This window comes from Mesitornis unicolor, unplaced genomic scaffold (genome assembly GCF_000695765.1).
Source record: "Mesitornis unicolor isolate BGI_N332 unplaced genomic scaffold, ASM69576v1 scaffold38243, whole genome shotgun sequence".
Lineage (NCBI taxonomy): Eukaryota > Metazoa > Chordata > Aves > Mesitornithiformes > Mesitornithidae > Mesitornis > Mesitornis unicolor.
In genome coordinates, this window is record NW_010174656.1 from 5289 (window position 1) to 27854 (window position 22566).

General features: G+C 39.7%; 1 protein-coding gene across 1 annotated transcript; it reads right to left on the reverse strand.

Annotated features, from left to right (window-relative positions):
- Window positions 1–5288: 5288 nt before the first annotated feature.
- BRAF (B-Raf proto-oncogene, serine/threonine kinase) lies at window positions 5289–22229 on the reverse strand (the record flags this gene model as incomplete). Its single annotated transcript, XM_010181124.1, has 8 exons — window positions 5289–6009; window positions 12790–12943; window positions 13828–13962; window positions 16560–16691; window positions 17480–17598; window positions 18141–18187; window positions 19675–19851; window positions 22145–22229. Coding segments are annotated over 8 exons (872 nt in total), but the record flags the coding sequence as incomplete, so codon positions are not given.
- Between the last annotated feature and the right edge of the window lie 337 nt (window positions 22230–22566).

Genomic DNA, 22566 nt, shown 5'->3' on the forward strand with positions numbered 1-22566 from the left:
CTTTATGGACAAGTAAGTTAAATATGACACTCGTATGTATGTACTGCCAGAAGTCTACGTAACCAGTTTGAAATTTGAGATCAAATTCAAACATACTGGTTGTCCCTCGGCTGACAAGACCCCTACCATCTTCCACAGGTAACATTCACCATCAGCATGTGAGCACTGAAGAGCAACTGCGTTGTTGAGAAACTGCAAGAGGCCCAAGCAAGAACTAAGGAAACCTGCTGAGATTCCAGAAAACAAAATTAATTGCACTTTCTGGGCCAAGGAATTAATTGTATGGTCTGATATATGAGGACTTTGATTACATGAGTACTAGCCATTAATTTCTCCTCATCTAGCTCTCATATTTCATCCACTGTCTCATTCCAAGACGCTATGACAGCGTAACTTTGGGCCTCTTCAGAGCTTTCTATTACCTTTCTTTAATAAGATCTTTGTGTCTATGGAGGGAAGGAAGGGCTTGCTTATTTTTACACTAAATTAACCTCATTTACCTTTCAGTAGAGCAGCAGGTTTATTGTGACTGAATTAGGTATCCTTCAATTCCTAGCTCTGAAATGATCCTAGGTATTTTGGGGAACGCGCTCTGCCCTCCTTTACGGACGTTTACCAACTCCAAACTACCTATCTATAGTAACAGTATATACAAAACTACTGCATCAGAAGTAAACCAAAGCCACTGCTCTAGTTACAAAGCACCTGGTTTACATTCTGTTGTACTTTAAGGTTGCAAAGGCACATGATCATTTGGCAAACTGCAAAGACTGTTTGGGGGGGATCCCTATGTAAACCATTTAACAGAGGGCCGTGGTAGCTCTCTTTTCTACAGAAAAGATGTATGTTTGTTTTCACTTGAATTCACTCTTGGTGTACTCTCTCTTCTGCAGTTTTTAAACAGCTTCCTCCTTCCACAGTTTCCTAGTTATTTGCTGTTGTCACGGTGCTGAGTAGCTTCTGTGTTAGCATCCTTGAACTTAAAAGCAAAGGAAAAGTTTAACAACTTTGCTTTGCTCTGCTCTGCTCTTCTGGTAATTGTATTTACTAGGTAAGAAGTAATGAAGCAATGAAGAAAGAGGTTTAAAATGCATGCCAAAACAAAGTGCAAACACGTATCAACAAGGCTGCAGGATACAGAAAGTTCGTTTCATGAACCTCTATGCAAAATCTGTAACAGAAAACCAGATCACCCACCACCTTCCAAGTGATGCTGTAACAGTCCACTCATGCAGCTGCTTTTGAACCGACCTTGACTGTACCTAGAAGCTCTGCCCATTGCGTTGTGCTACTGGTGATGCTTTTTTCAACAGAGACGCGCTGTCTACAGTACTATGAATAGGTTGTGCTACACATGCTGCACTCACAGTCAAGAAGGGAATGAAATCTATAGGCTGCAAAAGTGTGAAATGCCTACGTGCTTCTTCCCTAAATTTAGCCCCTTCAGCTATCAAGACTTCAACCTGTACTTGTTTGTGAGGTTTCTGGGGATCTGGCTTCCCCAGACATTCTGTAAAATGCTGGATGCATTTACATCACCAGGCAAACACAGAAGCAAACCTATTTACGTGTGATCTTTAGTGTATTTTTTCCCCTCAATTTGGGCATTTGTGGAAGGATGTGGTATTCATCAACAGTCAGCATTTCATTCATTTTATGTCATGAAGGCCAAATTCTGCCTCTAATGAGCACACACACAAGTCCAAGTAATGTTGGGAAGCCATGATAAGATGGCAGTATTTGGCCCCAAACATTCTGCATCATCATCATCTGCTAGAGCATTCAAGTACAAGAAAAGACTATTTTGTGTAAGCATAAAAAGCAGAAGTGGATTCATTTAATGACCTGCATGAGTTTAGCAAAAAAGAAACGACCGGGCTAATTGTATCTGGGGCCATGTAGGACTTAATTCACACACAAATTACTTTCAAAATAACCAGGCCTCTATGCTCATAGGATTTGGCTTAAGCTTCACTACAACATTTCAGCAAATATGCTGCAGGAAACCATCGTGTACTGACAGGGAAGATGTAATAGCTAACAGCCCTCTTCTAACTGTATGGAAAAGGAAGAGCACAGGGGAAGGTGTCTGTGTGGTTAATAAAGATGTGAATAGCTGGGACTGGATACTGACAGTATCCGGTACTGCCACTGGTAGATTTGCATCTGGAATATTGTGTTCAGTTCTGGGCTCCTCAGTTCAAGAAGGACAGGAAATTGCTTGAAAGAGTCCAGCACAGAGCCACAAAGGTGATTGCGGGAGTGGAGCATCTCCCTTGTGAGGAGCAGCTGAGGGAGCTGGGTCTCTTTAGCTTGGAGAAGAGGAGACTGAGGGGAGACCTCATTAAAGTTTATAAATTTGTAAAGGGCGAGTGTCAGGAGGAAGGAGCCAGGCTCTTCTCAGTGACAGCCAATGACAGGACAAGGGGCAATGGGTGCAAGCTGGAGCATGGGAGGTTCAATCTGAATATGAGTGAAAACTTTTTTACTGTGAGAGTGACAGAGCAGGGGGGTTGGACTGAATGATCTTTCAAGGTCCCTTCCAACCCCTACCATTCTGTGATTCTAGTAGTTTCACAAATAATTATTAGATACCAGATACCGCAGAGCTGGAAGTAGTATGACTGCCTAGATGTTTGTCCCAACACACACACACAAAACATGTGCTAACATTCCCATACTATGGCATGTGCTTGTGGCTGGGACACCACAGAAAAGCTTAAGAAATCTGGTGTAACGGACATGAAGGTATTGGTCATTTCATTTTACTTCATCCCACTGCTGGATGGGGCACTCAGTTCTTGTCTACTCTCATCTCCCCATTCACTAAACTTCTATAACCAAGACTGGTTCAGATGGCGTGCAAGACGTCCAGAAAAACTCCTGAAGGAAAATATGAAAAAAAAAATAATCCCAATTATTTACAAATTGAATTTCTTCCAGAGTTCTGCATGAGTATTACATGAGACCTCTTACAGACAAATGCACATTACTACAGCTATGTGGAGGGAAACAAATGTGAAAACCAGTAGAAATGCATCCTGAAAGGACTTCTCTAAAACAGCAGCCAAACAACTTGCACATTCCTCAGGGAAAAAAAAATAAACAGGAAAACAAAACTACAAACAAACCCCAATAAAAAAAACCCCACAAAGATCACGTGTTACTTATAAAGTGCTTTGCATGGAACAAGGATAGCCATTTTCCTTGTGCTTTTCCTATGGGCTCAAAAAGCATATTGTAGACTAATGGGTAATGAATCTTCACAAAAATAAGTTCATTTTAAGCAAAGATGGAATGAAATTCCTAACAGTTATATTTTAGCAGACAATATTCTGCCAGCATGACCTTGTGGAAGGAAACCAGGGCTTTTAACAAGCTCGGTGAAACAAATGACTGTTGAACCACCTGTACATACTTGCTCCAGTAACAGTTTCTTTCGAGAGAATATTAATTTTCAGTATGCCCGACATGTGCAAATGAGGCCAGGGCCCATAGAGGGGTTGGAGGGAGAATGAGCAGTGACTACTTCGCCCTCTGCGAGTCTGCCTCTGTAAATGCTCTCACCTGCCTGCTGACCCCAGCAGCCCCAGGCTCCTTCCACCTCTTAGGCACTGGCCCCCGAAGACGACCAAGGAGCACTCCGATTTCACCAGTCTGCACACCCACCACTCACTCATCAGCTACTCCACACTGGAAAGTGGCTATTGCTACTATTTAAATTCCTGCCAATCTCAGTAAGGAAAAAAACCCCTAACCCTTACAGCATCTGAAGACCCACAGCAGACAAGAAAAAATTTGTGCTTTTTTTTGTTTTGTTTTTAAAATGCATCCTGTACACAAAATCAGTTCTATTCATGTACCAACATGAATCACTTCATTCTTGTAGTGACTATTCAGTCATTCACTATTGCTGTCTTGCTAATGTTTGTGGAATTAATAAGAATACACAGTATTTCAATTATAATTCCCACTTCAGATTAGTCCGGTCCCTATAACCGCAGTAAATATTTACTGACAAACAGAACAGACTACCAGCAACACTGCAGAACTCCAGGGTTTTAAAAGCACGGCCCACTACTGATGTGCGTTTCTCCCTTCTCCTGGGAGCACCCTTCTGCAGTCAGGAACAGTCCAACTCTTCTAGGGAGGGAAGGACAGCGTCCCCACGCAATACATCCATGTTTAGCACAGACGCTACATTCACACACATTTAACTCCTTCATTTATTTGTCACGATTTTGGTTAACATCTCTCCCCACCTCCCCCCAGCCAGAGGAGGGGGTTGGTTGTCCTGCCTCACCTGGAGTAGTACAGGGCAGATACAAATAAAATTCTGAAAACTTCTGTCTGAGCTTGAATTTCTTTCTTATGTGGTCTGACTTGCCTCTGTCTGTACAAATAATTTACATGTAATACCACATACCAGAGAACTCCGCAAACAGATCACATCACAAGATATTCTATGAGAGGTAAACGATGTGCAGAACTTTGAGTTGTTTTTTTCCCTGACTGGGTAACTCGTCAAAAAGCTACCAACTATTCAGAAACCAGGATGGGAGGACAGGAAAACAAAGCACTCTAATGGAGATACTGCCACCTTCATCCTAGCTTGCAAAGTGTACAACAGGGAAAGACGAACGGAAGGGAAGAGATGAGAGGGAAGAAAGCAATGAGAGGAGAAGTAGTCAGCGTGGATCCAGCAAGTACCATTTTGTTTTGATCTAACAACCTGCCATTAGGACAAGGTGCTCCACATTTACACACACACTTATCAGAGGACGTTTAGTTAACAGGATAAAAATCCTTTAAAAAACAAAAAAAACACTCTTGAAAGTACCAAAACATAATTTTCGGAATGTCTAATTCTAGAGGGCTTTGTATTTGTATTCAATTCAACCTGAGAACTTTTTTCCCCACTTATGAAAACATTACATATTGGTAAGGTACCTGGCATTGACCTGCACCCTCGTTTAAAATAAAACTTTTAAAGTAGGTACATACTCCATTCACAGTCTGTATCAGCAATTCTACAGACTTCAGATGCTGTGGTAGCATCTCTGATAAATACATTGTATCATACGATACAAAAGAAAAACAAAATAAAAGAGAGGACAATCTCGCTACATTTTTTTTTTTAACTTCAGTTTGTTGCTGGACCAACAAAAGAAGGATTTACCTAATCCTTCTAAAAGATGTTGTATATGCACACACCAAGAAAATACTGGAAACGGAAGAGGTTAAGGTTGGTGGTTGTTGTTTGTTTTTTGAAGAAGTGATAAAGTAAATCCGAAAAAAGGTGCAGCAGCATCCCCTTTTCCTTCAGATTAACCACTTTGCCTTTCAAGTAACATCTTCTCCAGCTCCCATCACCCCATACTTTCAATTTTACTGGAATAAAACCCAATAATATAGACAGATTTAGGTGTCTGACATTGGAATACAGTGAAAAGGGGATACTGCGTTGTCCATAAATCAGTGAGTACACCAGGAAAAAAAACAAACCCCAAGATCAGAATGGAGGAGGATTCTTTTAAATGAGCACTCATCAGACATTCAGCCTCTGATGGTACGTTGTTAGAGGGAGAAAGCCGACCGGCAGACCATCCAAAGCAAGTCTCCTAAGTTGAAGCAGCAGCAGCAGCTCCATCCCCTCATGCCCGTGCACCGCAGTCAAACCACGAGCGCCCTCTCCTCTCTCCTGGGAATGATGCCAACGGCACAGGCAGCCACTGCGGGTCTCCGAATGCACGTGGTGGTTTGTGTTGAAGGAGAAACACTGGCAGCAGAGGATTCTGGTTCCCAAAAAGGTACTTTTTTTCCCACTTGTGTTGGACTGGCAGTTCCATTCTGCTCCACTTTTAAGCTTATGGATATCTTTTCTAAATTACTTTAGGTTTTGCGGAGCAGAACAGAGTTCTGATGTTAAGAAACTGTAGGAACACAAGACTTAAATAACAGAGTGGGTGCTGCCATGGTGCTGTGGCTACTTGAACGCTGCAAATTCTCCTGTAGAGGGAGGACAAGAGCTTGGTTTAAATAGGCGATTTCAGCTATGGGGTGGTCAGAGATTTTCTCCAGACTATTAGGACATTAGGTTGAATATAAAAGGTGTTAAAAAATGCAAACTGTTAAAATTAAAGCACAACAGAATACATAGTGAGAGAACACTGAACACAGACCCAGCATATTTTACTGAAAAAGAATTTCTTGAAAGCAAGCTGTACCCATTCTTCCCAAGACAGAGATCTGAAAGTTGAAGCAGTTTCATTCATCATGCATTTGAAAATAAAACGCGCCAGTTTAATTTCACTTTAAACTCCCTATTGCACATATATTCTCCTGAAAAGCAACAACTGCAATAAATGCTTCATGCTGCAAACTAATTTCTGTTCTGCTGTAAAACTGGTTTATTAACAAAGAACCATTTGACACACCTGTTAACCTTGAAAGACTAAATAAAGTGCTCGAATATTAAACCAGTGTTAGAGAATGCTAGAATCTAGTTTAGAGACCAATATAACAACCTATTGTGAGAAAAACAAGAATGGTGGGATTGTCTGCTCACTCCCAGACCAAAAATTAGGCCTTGCTAATAGGGAGCACAACAAATAAAACAACCTCATGTTTCCTTCAGAATTACTGAATAAACAATAATTCCATGCAGAAAGCACTGCAGTGATCTCCTGAAATTCTACATAGTTTATTTAGTGTCAGCATGCTGTGAGACAGACTGGGAGTCCTTTTCAGAGATGAAACTATGGCACAGAGTAAAATCACTGGCTGAAGTCTTAAGAAGTTTGTCAGAACACTGAATAGAAGCTGTATCTAAGATATCCATCCTCTTAATTGTATACTTTAGCCAAAACATTTCCCTGCCATCCATAAAGAAATTGTACCCTACAGGGCTTTTAGGGAGGGATATCCAACTATGCCTAACCAAAAGGACTCAGAAGCAAGAGAAGAAGAAACAAATATGTAACTTTTTCTTGGGTTTCACATGAATTTGGGGTTAGTTTATGCCCCTTTCCTGACAGCACTCCTTACAGAACTTTCCTCATAATGACGGAGCGATAAGCAGACATTTGTTCTGTTCAACAGGAGCGTGTTGAATTCCACTACATCCAAGCAACTGCTCCCTATCTTAGTGTCCTTCCATCCTTTCAAAAGCAAGGGGTTTGTTAGCTTTGTTTTTTCTTAAGATTCTTATTCTGAACATTGGAAACCAACCAGAAATATCCCTACAAAGAGAATTTTAGGCTGGTAGCATTAATTCCTTGCTCTATGAAGAGAACTGAGAAGAGTGTTCAGCAGTCTGCACGAGGAAGAAGAAGAAAAGGCATCCACAGGATCTGGTAGGAGCAGCTGTTCTAAGGGAACATAAAGCAAGCAGGGAAAGGGGGAGAGGGCTGTGTGTGTAGGAAATGAGAAGGGAGTACCCTCAGGGCCTAAAGTAAGGGTGGCTGGCACAAGCTCAAGCTCTGTGTGCCTTGAAAGACTGCGGCGGTAGGTTCAAGTTATAACAACAAAAGAATAAAATCTTTACAATGTACCTAATTGCCTATTTCGTTAGGTCTACCAACAGATAAAACCCTTGCTCTAAAATACTCTAAATACTGATAATTTTTCTTGCTTCCCCTTGGCACATTTCACTGATCTCTGAACTCTCTTCACAGTATCTTCTAGAAACACCTCAATTTTTGTACTGTTTCTTTTCTTTTAAAAGGACAGAAAAAGTCATCAAGTATTGCCTATGAGGCTAATTTTTAAGAATGACATTCATGCTTAGCTACACTTTGAAAACATGTTCTACTTAATTTATTTTTCAGTCTGCTTTCCTAAACTGCTGATTAAAGATCAATTTATAAACAAGAGATTGCTCCCTCATTACTCATCTTGTCCTTCTGCCCATTTCTGGTAATAATTCAGCTTTTAATAGTCATACAGGGATTTCAGAAAATAAAACATGAACCATTAATTGGGAAAGGGCAATGGAAAAACAGGATCACAAGTCAAGAAGCATTTCAGCTGGACTGGTAGCTATAAAAAAAGTGATTTTTTAAAAACTTTTTTTCCATTTAAATAAGACTTTGGCAATGACATTGACAAGCTAACACCAAATCTCCCCTTTCAAAATTCAGGTGCTAATCTGATCTCAAATCAACAGGAGACTAAAACTGGTAACATGTTCACCTAACAAGTGAACATGTACAAACCGTGGTTAGCAGTAACAGCTTTCCCTAGATGAGGAACATACATGGCTATACCTATCCACGTACAGGAATCCTCGATCCTGATAGGTGTCAACTGGACTTCCTGAGGCCTAGCTAAAAAGCTTTCTGTCACCCTTTCTATTCTGAAGACGTAAACTATCTGTGGCTGGTTCTTTTATCTTCTGAAAGAAACTCCACCCATAAGAGAGGGTGAGAGAGAACAGGCAACCTCTTCCTGAGGCTTAGATGCATACAGATAAATTAGAATATTGTGTCCAGCTCTGGGCCCCTCAGTTCAAGAAGGACAGGGAACTGCTTGAAAGAGCCCAGCCCAAGAGCCACAAAGGTGATTGAGGGAGTGGAGCATCTCCCTTATGAGGAGCAGCTGAGGGAGCTGGGTCTCTTTAGCTTGGAGAAGAGGAGACTGAGGGGTGACCTCATTAAAGTTTATAAATTTGTAAAGGGCGAGTGTCAGGAGGAAGGAGCCAGGCTCTTCTCAGTGACAGCCAATGACAGGACAAGGGGCAATGGGAGCAAGCTGGAGCATAGGAGGTTTAATCTGAATACGAGGAAAAACCTTTTACTGTAACGGTGACAGAGCACTGGAACAGGCTGCCCAGAGAGGTTGTGAAGTCTCCTTCTCTGGAGACATTCAAAACCCGCCTGGACGTGTTCCTGTGTGACCTGGTCTAGGTGATCCTGCTCTGGCAGGGAGGTTGGACTGGGTGATCTTTCAAGGTCCCTTCCAACTCCTAATATTCTCTGATTCCGTGAATGAAGTAACCCGAACTGTGAATTAACTGTTTTCTAGCTGGTCAGGAAGGTCTTGTCTGAGAGCAAAGAATAGAAGAAACGATGACAACTTTAGGAACTTGCTCTGATATGCTCTGTCCTGCAGGAACGACATAACTCCAATTCTGCCCTGCTAAGTCTTTGGATGCTGTTCTGTTGATGGCCAATGCTAATCTGAACTGGGACTACTGCAGTCCCACTCTCCCTCCTGACTTGAGCTGTAGCGCAATGACTTGCACGTTGTGTTACCCTGGCTCTATCTGTCCCTGAGGCAAGACAGCTCAGGGAGCTCACCTACCAAATGCTAGCTCAGGCTGAGGGACAAGGAGAGTTTTTCAATCAGTTTTGGAGAGCTGCTGTGTTGATGGTGAGGGGAACACACTCAAGTGTGCAGAACAGACAACTTATGTCCTTTTTACCAAGCAGAACTTCAGATACTTGCTTTAACTGGTAGTAAAGAAACTTCTTTCCAAAGGATGGACAGCATTTGAAAATCCACACTTCTTACAGAGCCCTTTCAAGTTAATCGCTACAGTCTTTTCAGGCTTATCACATGCAAAGCAAGTGGAAACTATTTTAAATGCACGCTTTCAAAAAATCTGTTCTAAAAAGATGATCCAGCTCTTTCATGTTGCATCCAAACGACGTATTATAAGGGCATGTTCTGAGCAAACCTGCTGCCCCTGATTCCTGGAAGGATTTAAGATGCAGCTGCCAATCTCTACTCTCACAAGTTTGTAAGTTATCTGGATTCATGAGGTTACAAAGGTATACACAGAACATCTTAACTGTACTCCTTATCCTGGGGTAGATGCCATGTTTCTCAGAAAAACAGTAATGAGAAGAACAGTTCCCTTCCAGGCCTGTGCCATCCTTGGGTACTGAAGTAGAGAGCAGCTGACTTAAAGGGAATCACAAAATTCTAACACCTTGCCTGGATTACATACCCAGACACAGAAAAATGTAGGACAAAGAGGCAGTTTTCTGCTGGATCTTGTGCTGATCTTCTAGAATGAATAACATCCACTGGTTAAATAAAAATTTGGGATATACACCGATGTGAAAAATTAGCATCCTCAGAAGAATATACAGCAGAGTTTAGGAGGATCTGGTCCTTCCAGGAGGTACCAAGACAAGTTTTGTTTCTACACTGAGATGCAGGGAAGTAAAAAAAAAGCAATCTCACATAGTATAATCTATCCCTCCAGAAAAGCCTGGGATCCTACAGACTTGTTTTCAGGATCAACAGGTATCTGTTTCTAAACAATATGCATCTTTGAGAGCACTCATCTAAATCCACAGATATATTTAGGCATCTTCATCCTACGTTATGTTCCCAAATCTTGTTGAAGCAGCAATTGCAAACTACAGACGTTAAACCCCTAAATGCCCTTATGTCAGATAAAGTCAATGATCCACAAAACCCAGCCTCCTTTTAGAATTCATAAAGTGTTTAGTGAGAAACTGAGCTCACATCTCATGGCCACTGATCATAAACTGTGCTCAACGTGTACGAACCATTGACATGGGAAGACTTCTAATGCATTGACCATACAACAGGAAATGAGGTCAAATGTATCTAAGGATGGCAGCATTTTTTTACCCACTGATTGCAGATCCTACAGCACAGAAGAACAACCTTCACAACAAGGAGGATAACACTACTCCAAGGTGTAACTTGTTTGAACTGATCTGGTAGACCTGAGAAAGAGCAGGCCTGGGCAGAGCAGTGATGATGGTTCTGCACTCTCTCTAAGTCCCCGTGTGGTTAAGCCTTTTCTGTCTGGGATGGTGCCTTTCTAGATTCAGCAGGAGTCCCAGCAGCATCCTCTTGGCTCTTACTGAGATGGATGGGTATTGTAGCCTGCACTGAGTAACATACCGCAAAGTGTAAGAAGCATTCCTCCTCACTGTGTAGAATTAAAAAATTAATGAGTAAGAGGAGAAAAAAAAAACCCTTAAATCCTATTTTCATGTTAAGATAAGCCTGCCAAAATGAGATGATGCTACCAGAAAGATAGAAAACAGATTTTCTTAAACAGTAACAACTTTCATCCTCTGTAACTGTCCTCACAGAGATAGATTTCAGGAGCTGAATTTTCTTGACTAACAAAATGAGAAGTTAGTTCCCAAACTGTTCTAACAGCAGAAGCCAAAAAGACCATTAGAATCCAGTCAGAAAAAGTAGAAATTGCCTACATCTCTTCAAGCTCTTTAACTCTGCCTCCTGTTTTAAAAGGCTCAGTTGTCAGACAGCAGAAAACCTTCCTCTGAATTCCTCACCTATTTCAAAAACCTATTGCTAGCAACATGCAAACTTCTCTGTAAGTATGTAAATCAGAAGCCATTGAGAACACTCCTAGCCCTTGAACTCCTAGCAAGAGCATCAACAGCTTGTTTCCGATGCAGAAGAATCTGTGAAAATTATTAGCTTAACAGTTTAAAACAAACCAACCCACATAATTAAACCAAAATATGCAAGAACACAGTCAGCAACATCACTGTACTCGTATCTGCCATCAAAGACTGACGTAACCTGAACCACTGCTCTGATTCACCTGTTCCAGAGGAATGCTCCAGATTAAAATACAATCTTTTAAGTCAGCCGACAGGATCCTGGTAAGGTGTCTAGCTTTCTTGGTTAGGTACCTAGTCTACCTGATTACCTTCTAGTCAAACGAGCAGCTTTGATATGGAAGTGGAAAAAACCCCCCAATTTGTCATTGAACAGAAGCGTGTTCAGTAGTATTCTTAACAATATTAAAGCAATTAAAACATTTTATCTTAACGGAATTCATGGTATAATACTGATTTCCATGGAAAAAAACCTGCTTTTTCAAATCCTCTCTTCCTACTATGGGTGTTAGCAGCCACCTTCTCTTCAAGTATTTGGTTATGCTCAAGATTTAAAATGTTTTTCTTTTTAATTTTGAAATCCGTGCTAATTGAAGGATACAGGTACCATTACCAGTAATATTCTTGCAGTTCAGCCAAAGCAGATTAAGAATTTCTTGTTGTGTCGCATTGTAATAGAATGTTTTGAGATGGCCTAAACTATAGTAGGTCACAGGATTTAGGCAAAAAATAAAAAGTAAAAAAAAAACCAAACAACAAAACCCATGCCACCACTCCTTTTGCAGGAAGAGGTGTTCTCTATGCAGCACTGTTTCAAACTTCAGCTTTCAAAATAAGATTCACACATCACTACGGACTTCCTTTGGATTCTGTGTTGTATCTGCTCACTTCTGCTCGCCACCAGAAGTTTTGACTGTTCTCAGCCTTGAAGCTAAGTTTATTTTTCCAACTGTTTCCCACACAAATAACATTACTAACTGAGGAATCTAAAGCCTATTGCTCAAATATAATGACCTCAACTGAAGATAAAAAAAAAACCCAAACAAACCAAACAAAAAACACCATGGCTTGAGTAGATTAAAATCAAATCCAATCAATAAACTAGGCAAAAATGACAGGCAAGCAAAAATAACACCCAATGGCCTTAAGAGGATTTTTGCTTGTTTTGTAGTGACTTTCCCCATTTCTCTTACGTGACCTTATAATTCTTCTTGTGCCAGCTGTTCCCACGGCATTCCTTACCAACACAGACTTTGTGCCTGGAACATTAAATACCCACTGTCAGGAAGTGAGTATTCAATTCCCTCAGTAAACCTTAAAAACATTGCTGGTAGGAACTGCGAGCGTACACGTGTGCTGCACGCACAGGAACACACCAGCCCACAGACACACACTTTCACATTTCTTTTTCAGTGTACTGGAAACCCACCGTATCCCCCTGCTTGGATGGGAGTTTTTGGAGAAGCACAAGCATATAGACTAAAATCCTCTGTCTGGAAGCCAGCCCGGTTTAATGAGGGCTCAGATGCACTGCGGTGAATTTTTGGCAACGACCGGGCCAGGAGCTCAATGGAGGCAAGAATCTAAAACAAGTAGAAAACAAGTGATCAAATCTGTGGTTCCAAAGTTGTAACAGTCTCTTAAAACCAAAGGCAGAACATCAATTAAATACAGAAAAATATTTATACCCAAATTTAAACAAAAACTTTTAAAAAATGATTACTGCAATGCACTCGTATGTTTGTATATATCTAAAAGGACATTTTGGGAAGAAGCTGTACCATTCTCCCCTTTAAAAGGGCATACTGATTTCCCTCTTTAAGCATAATGAATATAGGTGCCTTTTATTTCCCTCCTTTTTTATGCAGTAGTTCCTATACCTACCATTGTTGCAAATAAACTCAGCTTTGGCAGCAGCTTGCTTAATATCATTTACCAGAAAGCCAGCAGGGGGAGCTCCTTATTTGTTGAAAATGCTTTGGTTACATTTAAAAAAACAACTAAAAAATTCAAAAAGCCCTTACCCCTCCTCTCCCCCAGCTTTTAGAATCCAAACCTTCCTCAGCAGGCACGATAAATCAAGTTTTGTGACAAAACTATCAGTTTCCCTTCATAAAGCTTGGGGTAGAGCAACGAGGTGGGTATAAAGATTTCTGAGAACGTACACGGCAAGTTCTAAATTGTGTGACTAACTGCGATTATTAATGCCACTGTCTCCCAGTTGGAAATTTCTCCAACACATAAATGCTTTTTGAACTACAGAAGTCATTTTAATACCTGCTTTTTACATTGAAAATAAGCATTTCTAATTAAACAGCACTAACCAGGTAGTGAACCAGTACTCTTATGAAGCCATGCTACAGCACTGATCAAAAAGTTTTGAACTGGCCAGCGAGTTCATAACTGATCTTTATTTAAACATTAGAATTGCAAAGTCTACTGAGAACTAAAGAGGAACACTTCTCACCTGTGGAAAAAGGGGTCTCTCGTCTCTTTTCTTTTTTAAGCATTCTGCCATTAGTCTCTTCATAGCTTTTGGGCAGTTGCTCCGTACTTTGCTGAGGTCTGGAGATAGGTATCCTCGTCCCACCATAAAAATTATCTTTATTTAACAGGGAGAAAAGATGAAAGTGGAAGAAGATGAGTCCATAAAACAAACAGTAACAAAAGCTGAACACTTTGCTAGACCATTTTACTCCCAGCAGCAAGTTTTCTGCTCCCAGGAAATATTATCTGGTATTGAAATTGCCAAGTTTCTTAGAGTAATGCTTCCTAACCTATTCAGTACAGCAAAAAAAAATAAATTAGATTTTTTTCTCCTCCTCGGAGAGATTTCTGTGAAACCAGTAAATGGTTACCATTTATAGCAATAAACATCTAGGGAACAGTTCTTCTGTGTCAGAAACTCTTACAAAACCAAGAATAAGCAACTCTGTGGCAGGAACAGAATGCCTAAAAATAAATATTCCATAAAAATAAATAATCTGTCTTATAACTCAACAGCAAGTTCACCCTGAAAGGTATTTTAAGAAACATATGGACTTCAGATATTAAAAGCCCTTACCTTTTGAGAATAAATTCCTTCATATTCTTTCCTACCACAAAAGCATATTTTTGACATTTGACCACCTTCCCCAACCCACCCCCCAACAAAAGAAAAAAAAAGGAAAGTAAAAAAAAAAGAGAAACTGCCTCTGCTCTGTAAAGGAGGAGTCAGACAGGCTTTGTATTTTCACAGTAATTCCTTTAACGTGGAAGGCTTCTATTTCAACAAAGGATAAAACTTAAGCATAAGACAAAGTAAAGTAATAGAAAACAGGAAAGCAAAGCATAACTATGGTTAATGTTGTCTTGGATACGTAAAAAACCATCAAGGCAAGGTCAAATGCAACGTGGTTTGAACACCGCAGTTGCACTGACACTAAAAAGCCCTTTCAAACCAGCTCATCACAGCTCCATTCATGCTGCAGCAGATAATCACTGCCTTTTCTGAATACTCAGACAGGCCCAGCAGGTGTATCATACCTTCTATTTAATGAAATGTAACTATTTCATATCTTCACACTGGCAAAAAAACCCAAACAACCCAACAGAAAACCTCCACATCTCAAGCAAGGTACCTGTGTTATTTATACTAAGACAAACCTGGTCCTTTTTCAACTTTCTGATTCAGCTGCATCGATGCTGGCATCAAGGAGTATAAAACTCCCACATGTTTTCTTGAGAAATCCCCATGTGCCAAAGTAGCATTTCATAGTAAAGACTTGTCTACTCTGTCCCTTACCTCTGCTGCAATGAGATTTATTGTCATCTAGAAGTTACTTGTTTCTGAATAATTACACTACATAGGTTGAAACTATTCAAAATTCATTATTCTTTATGTTTCCAATACTATATTTACAAATAATAGAGGGATTAAAGTTCTATTTTAAATAGGAAAAAAAAGAATATCAATGCGAGTCCTAATCTGTCTAGAAAAATGTGTAAAGGTGAGAAAAACACTCTGAGGTGTAAGAAGAACGATGCTTTGCTCACTAAGATTCTTAGGTATGTCACAGTAAGTGATGTAGATGTACCAACACAGAGCAAACAGTTCAGCTTTTCAGACTGGGAGTGACAAAACTCAAGACATTAGATCACATTTCCATGTTGACTTTGCTTGCAATTTAAAATCTGTTTCAGCACTCAATTGTAAGTACCCACAGCAATGGGTTCATCTTTCAAATCTCAAAAGGTAAACAATGCCTGAATACTGCTTTTAGAAGTGCATATCTGTATGGCCAGGAATCTGGACATTTCCCTTCTGTCAAAAGGCAAAAAAAAGTAATTCTAAATTTGATGAATTGGAATGAAGTGTTCTGACAAATATGGAAGCAGCCTTATAAAATGGCATTCACAGATGAACGTTGCTATGGTTGCAATTCTCAAGTACTGACAGTGAAAAAACAAGGGATGCGGACACAGATACATAAATACATCACCACCCAGACATGGAATAGTTTACACCAAAGATCTTGATGCATAGATACTATTTTCAGATTCGACAGAGAAATAATGAATCAGATATGCCTTTGCAAACATGCCTCTCCTGTGGAGATATATTACAGGCGTGTGGCATCATTAGACTTAAGGAATATTTGTTCACAATTAAGTAATCTTTTTACAGGATTCACTCACTCTGGAAAGTCATACACTCCATCAAGCAGGATTTGAGAAATGCTGATATCCTGAAATTCTATTAGATGGTGCATGCATTTCTCAAGATTGAAATGAATAAAAAACATTCAGTGAGATGATTACTGTTCCATTTTGTCGGTTCTGTTGCTGAACTATTATTCAATGCAAGGGGAGGGGTGGGGAAAGAGGAATAACTGAACATATGGAGGATCATTTTGCCTTTGCGGAACTATTCTAAACTAGATTACTATTAAGTAACCTGCTCTCTCCCCAATAAGTATCCTGGCAACCAGCTCAGAAGCTGTAAATCTACAGTTGAAGTGAAAAACAACAAAAAGTACCTCAAAAGACATAAGTTAATTGGTGCTATGTGGCTGAGGCACATCTAGAAAATGTAGAAACATCATCTCATAACATCAGAAACACAAATCAAACACACAAAACATCAGAATGTGCACTTCACAAGGCTGAATCCATCTTTGTTTCAGCCTACGGTTGCCTGAAGTCAATCCCTTCCCTTACCTGGTCCCTGTTGTTGATGTTTAGGTATGGTAACTGTCCAGTCATCAATTCATACAGAACAATCCCAAACGCATACACATCCGACTGAAAGCTATAAGGGTTTTTATCTTGCATCCTAATAACTTCTGGTGCCTGTACCACAAAAGGAAAGAATTAAAGTTTTATATCACTACATCAGGCTGCACCTCACATACCAGGAACAAAACATGGACTTGTCCAGAGTGTAACAGGTCCAAGGCTCACTATTTCCTTCAGATGTTACCCAGTCCTAATGTAGAGTGGATGTTGACATGAATCTCAAAATCCATTCGTCTATTTTAGCTTGGTGATCCCTTTATTCCTCTGTGACAGAACAAAATGACCTTGCCCAGGATAAAAAGCTATTTTGAAACTAGAATTACAGCAACGCTGAAAATAATGCCAACTAACAGAGCCTTCAGGTTTTTTGTTCAGGGAGAAAAGGAGAAAGCAGAGTTGCACAAGAGGTTGTAAGTATAATTCTTATTAAGACTTAAGAAAGACGTACGACCTCTTGAGAGTAACCATGCTTGAATCCTTAAAACTTAAGAGTCTCTTTTGGCTGAGCTACTTCCTCTGCTTCTCTGCAGGATGTTTGCCATGGCTTTTCTCATCTTCTTCTCAACCCTGGATTAATCATACCCTTTTTCCTTAGCCACCATTTTCTTCTCAGTTTAAACCTCAGAATAAGGGACAAAGACCCTAAAGGATTTTTCTTCTGACTACTGGAAAACATATGCTTAAAGAAGAAATGAAAAGCATTCATTTAGCACTTCATATTACTGTGTGTCTTTTCCAGCTTAAGACAGCTTGTATATTTGTATTGGAGGGGTAGTCCTAGAAACTTTGGCCAAAGGTAAATAAATTTGTTGTAACAAATATACCACTTCCCCCTTGCTTACCATCCATAGAATAGATCCAGACAACTGTTCAAACTGATGTGATCCACTCCATCGTGATTTCACTGTAGCTAGACCAAAATCACCTATTTTTACTGTGAGGTCTTCATGAAGAAAAATATCTAAGGGAGAAATGTTAAGGGAAAACAAGCAGTACCAGTCCTGTCCCACAAGGACAATAAACAGCTACAAATTTGCAACATTAGACATAACAGTTTAAGCTATCCACTACCACTAGAAAAGGTTTTCATATAATACAGCATAGTGAATTATTGTACTTAAAAGGGCTACAGAAGTAATGGCTGAGCCAGAGCTGAACAAGATCATGGCCCAGGTGGCTTTCTTGAAATGCCAAGTATGAGAAAAGCTGAAATATTCCACAAGTGTAATCTTTTATTACATGTAAAAACCAAATGATGCAAAAATCCTTGTGATACCACAACAAAATGTGCCATGCTACCAAAATCACATCAACATACATAGTAAGTATTCCTTCTTTTCCTACTAGTAATATTACCCCTCCTCAATGAAATCTTAACTCGGCAAATATTCACACACAAACAGCTTTTCACATCAGTAAAGTTCACTTCTGGCAGAAAAAACCAAACCAAAACCACACAGGAATGCTGTCATATTCTACAATCACATCTCTGGGAAAGGATACTATTACTTTTGAGGTCTCTGTGGATGATTGACTTGGCATGCAAATAACTGAAAAGGAACAACATAAGTTAGGTAGGTTAAATGATATTTCACCAATCAACAACTCAAAATTAACTGTATTACTGAAACACAAATTCTGTAGATATTCAAACTGCACATATTTATCTATGTAGTTAAAACTTCAGTTACCCATGACAGTTCAGTCACAGGAATAAAACAAAATAAAGCTTAGATTTCCAGCCCGAACCTGACGCTGCTGAAGAACACAGTAACAATTATGCACCAACTTCTTTTCAGTTCTAACTCAATAATCAGCATAAAAATAAAAGAACTTCAGTAGTTTTTGACATGCCATTCAGTGCTGAGGGTTCTGCCTTCCCAGCCTTAATGCTGACTGTTAAGACACTGTGGGCTCATCACAGCTTTAGGTAAGGTGTTTCTAAACTGTGGGAACTAAATGTGCTTCCCAGTCTCAGTGTGTACTTAAGTATGGTGACTGCCTTTTAGTATAGGACTGGAAAAAAGATCCCCTGATTGCAGATTGGATAAATAGATTGCTGGGAACACAGAGCAATTTGTATTTGCCCCACAGCATAGATATAGCCTACATTAGGCAACTAGTCTCCCATGGCTCTTCATTTAGTCAATGAGATTGGCACAAAGCTGCTGGGAAAGCCCCAGTTTATGTCTCTGCTTTGAATTATGCTCATAAAACAGCTTCTGCATCTCCACTACCTACAGAGGGAGCCTGGGGAGATAAGCAGGCTAACAGAAGGCTCAGGCTGGTTGCTGCAAGCACCTCCCCATCTCTTGACTGAAAATGCAGTAGAATGCTTAGTAGAAAAACGGCACAATTAACTGCAATCATCACAGTGGTTTTCCAGCCGGAGGGCGATTTCTCTGATCTTAGATCAGTGTTCTGATTTTAACACACAATATTGGTCTAGTTTTGTAAATTCTAACTCACTCACTTGCTTGTTATGGGAGTAACGATTACTTACAGTCCTTAGAACAAAATAGCTATGTTTTCTTCAGATGCTGGAATTTTTTATTTAGAAAGCTAAAATACTTATAAGAGAAGGAGAAAAATAAACCATTTTCGTCAACAGGGCTGTCTGCCTTCCATGTTATCTTACAGGATTCTGTCCTTTCATTCCCAGGTTGTTTCTTTTTAAACTATGTTTTACCTCCTACCATAAGATTATCTGCACTGTGAAGATCGTAAAGCCTGGAACAAAAAACTTTGCTCACAAGACTGACTGTTTAACTACACCGTAATTACCTTTATTCTACTATTAAGACTATATTTCCTTGATTATTCATATCTCCCTTTGTTCCAAAAAAAGAACACAAAGTCTATTTTACTAATGAAAATAATAAACACTTCATCAAATGCTTTGATCATCAAGGCAGGACCCTGAGCTTGGCAAAGCAAGCAGATAGCTGGCCTCATTTGCCAGTGTCAGGGAGAGTGTGAAGGGGATAAGTAAACATTGCTCCAATGCTCATTGGCAAACAAGTAACACGATACTTACTCCATGCCTTGTGCAGTCTGTCGTGCAATATCAATCAGTTTGATCATTTCAAATTTGGTCTCAATGATGTGTAGATGGTGATACAAGCTGGACCCTTCACACCATTGTGTAACAATAGCCAACTGGGGTTTTGTTGAATAACCCATGAAAAGCAGGATATTCACATGTCGTGTTTTCCTGTTGGGGAAAAAAAAACAACCAACAAACATCAGGAGGAAATTAGGTAGATTGGGAAATCAGGAAAAACCCAGGAAGAGTTACCACAACCTAAACATATATTTTCAAACAGAAGTTGTTGGATCAATCTCAATTTTTACTAAAACAATAACAACCTAATGATAAGCTAGATTCAGTTTATTCTAGCAGTTTGCCTTTCTTATCATGACACGGAATAGCTATTCTGGGGTAAGCACTCTTTTGCAAGCAACCCAGCACAGAACTGCTCAGAAGCTGCTGTTACCCCCAGGTCCCCATGGTACAGTGATGGTTTACAGGCAGGTCTGCTTTTGTGTAACCTCTGTCCAGCTATGAGACGCTGCTGCCCATAAGGAAGATATCCAAAATGAAATTCCAGTCTCAGAGGCTTCCAGAAAGGACAACCCTTTCATTCAGAAACTACAACACACTTCCTTGACAAGACTTCAGTTTTTCTTAGTGCTTTATTTGACAAGAATTCTGTACTCTCTCTGGAGCCAGTGTACAAGAAAGGATGGCAACAGGTATGAAAACTATACCTCAATAAGGTTACGATACAAACTTGTTTCCAAACAGCATAGGGAGAGACTGGAGTTCACTACAGGGATTTGGCCAGATTAAATCAAACCTATTTCAAGGATGGAGCAACTCCAGATAGAAAAAACTTCACAACAAACAACGCAGACAGGGTCATCACAGTAGATATCCCAGTAGATACAAGGCCTGGAAAAAATCTACTGATATAAAGTGAAATCCGATTCTCCTCATCCTCCAGGAAAAGTCATCAAATGGACATGAAGAACTAGATACCTCCAAACATACCAGTGAGATACTACAAAAATGAGGCACCTAAGAATTCTGGAGTATTTCCTAGCTTTCCAAGGGGTTAAGGAAAAATAAAGGCAATCTTCCAAGACAGCTCAGGACTGAAGGCAGTCAGCTCACTGTTGATAAAACCTAACAGATCAAGCCTAAAACCTGTGGTTGCTTCTTAAACGTACACTGCTGCTGAAGATGGCAGGGCTCTTTATGTTTTCTTCTATTAAAATACTAATGTGGTAGCCTAGAGCGTGAACACCTTTGTCCTCTCAGCAATGCAGACCAGGACAGTTCTACACTAAGCGACAGTGCCTTTTACAGTTTCAAGGATTTGTCAAGTGATGCCGAGAGCAACTGCTGAGTGAGCAAATGAACAAAAACACACGTTGTCTTGCAAATTCTACCTCAAAGCTAAGAAAGCAATGATGAAGCATAACGGAAAAGGCACAGCTACAGGTAAATCTGGCTTGTCCAGGTCAAACAATAGGACAACTGACTATTTACTGTAACTACTGAAATGATCAACAACAGAGAAAGGCTGGACTCCAGGTATGGGACTGCCAGCAGAAATACAGACTACGTATGAGATACAAGATTTTTGATGTTATGAAGTTCTCTTGATCAGATATGTAAAAAATATGTAGAGATATCCTAAGTAGCACACTCCAGAAAGCCTCTACTTTCACAATTACAGGCTTCAGAGTTTCCAGAACTAACATTTCCTGGGAAAAAGGCTGATGAATCCCCTTTCACCATGTAGTTTATTGGGGATGCTCCTCCAGCACAAGCACCCAGCTCAACAGGTCTTTTTTCAAGAAGCAAAAACCTTCTGTTTTGTTTCTTAAAATTTACACTTGAGGCTGCTCAAGATTGTACTTAGATGCTAACGGTCTCCCCTCAGTAAATATTCTATTGTATTGTGTTGATGGATCCTCTTTAAAAAGCTGAACTCAAAACAAATACCTCATCTGAGGAAGTATAGTCGGTAGACACAAGAAAAGGAAATCAAGAAGTGACTTAATGAGGAATGAATATTAAAAAAAACTCAAAAAGAAGTCAATGCTACTGAACAGAAATTATTAAACACATAGTACGGGCTCTAGCTCAGAACCAACAATTAGCCCCATTCTCCCTCAATCACAAAATGTGGGTGAAAGGAAAGAGGGCTTGACTGTGCCCTGAGAGTAGTACAATAAGCAAAAACCAGTCCTGTCTTGAGTGTGTGGACATATGTATATTCACAGCATAGATGTACAGACAAACACATGTGGGAAAGGAAGAACTAGCAGTGGATATAAAGAAATATTTTAATGGAAAGTTGCATTCTCTGCCTCTAGTATAATCATGGAGGAATAAGACTTAATAAGACCCTGTGTTCCAATGGAGATATGAAATTCATTGATTAATGAAGCATAAATCTACACACATTACTTTATGCCATTAAAAATATTCTTACCTGAGCACTCCTACTTCATTTTTGAAAGCCTGTAACTGCTGAGGTGTGGGTGCCGTAACATTCAACATTTTCACTGCCACATCACCTTTAAAATAGCAATTTTTAGTAAGTGCAATTGATACATATTTCTCTATTGAGAAAATGCTATATAGTGCATTTGAAATATTGAGATACTCTATTTTCTAGCTTTCAAGAAATAAACCTCTACAATATTAAAGTAAATATTCTGTAAAATGTATAAACACTATTCTTATTTTACTTTGAGAAATCTTAGACAACTCAAAGCTTTTCAAATACACATTTGAAACCCTCATTCACCAAGATGAACACGTCAGCATTTTTAGTAACAATGTTTCATCTGAACTCTAATTATGTAATTCAGAAGACCATGCAAGAATCACACAGAATCACAGAATCACAGA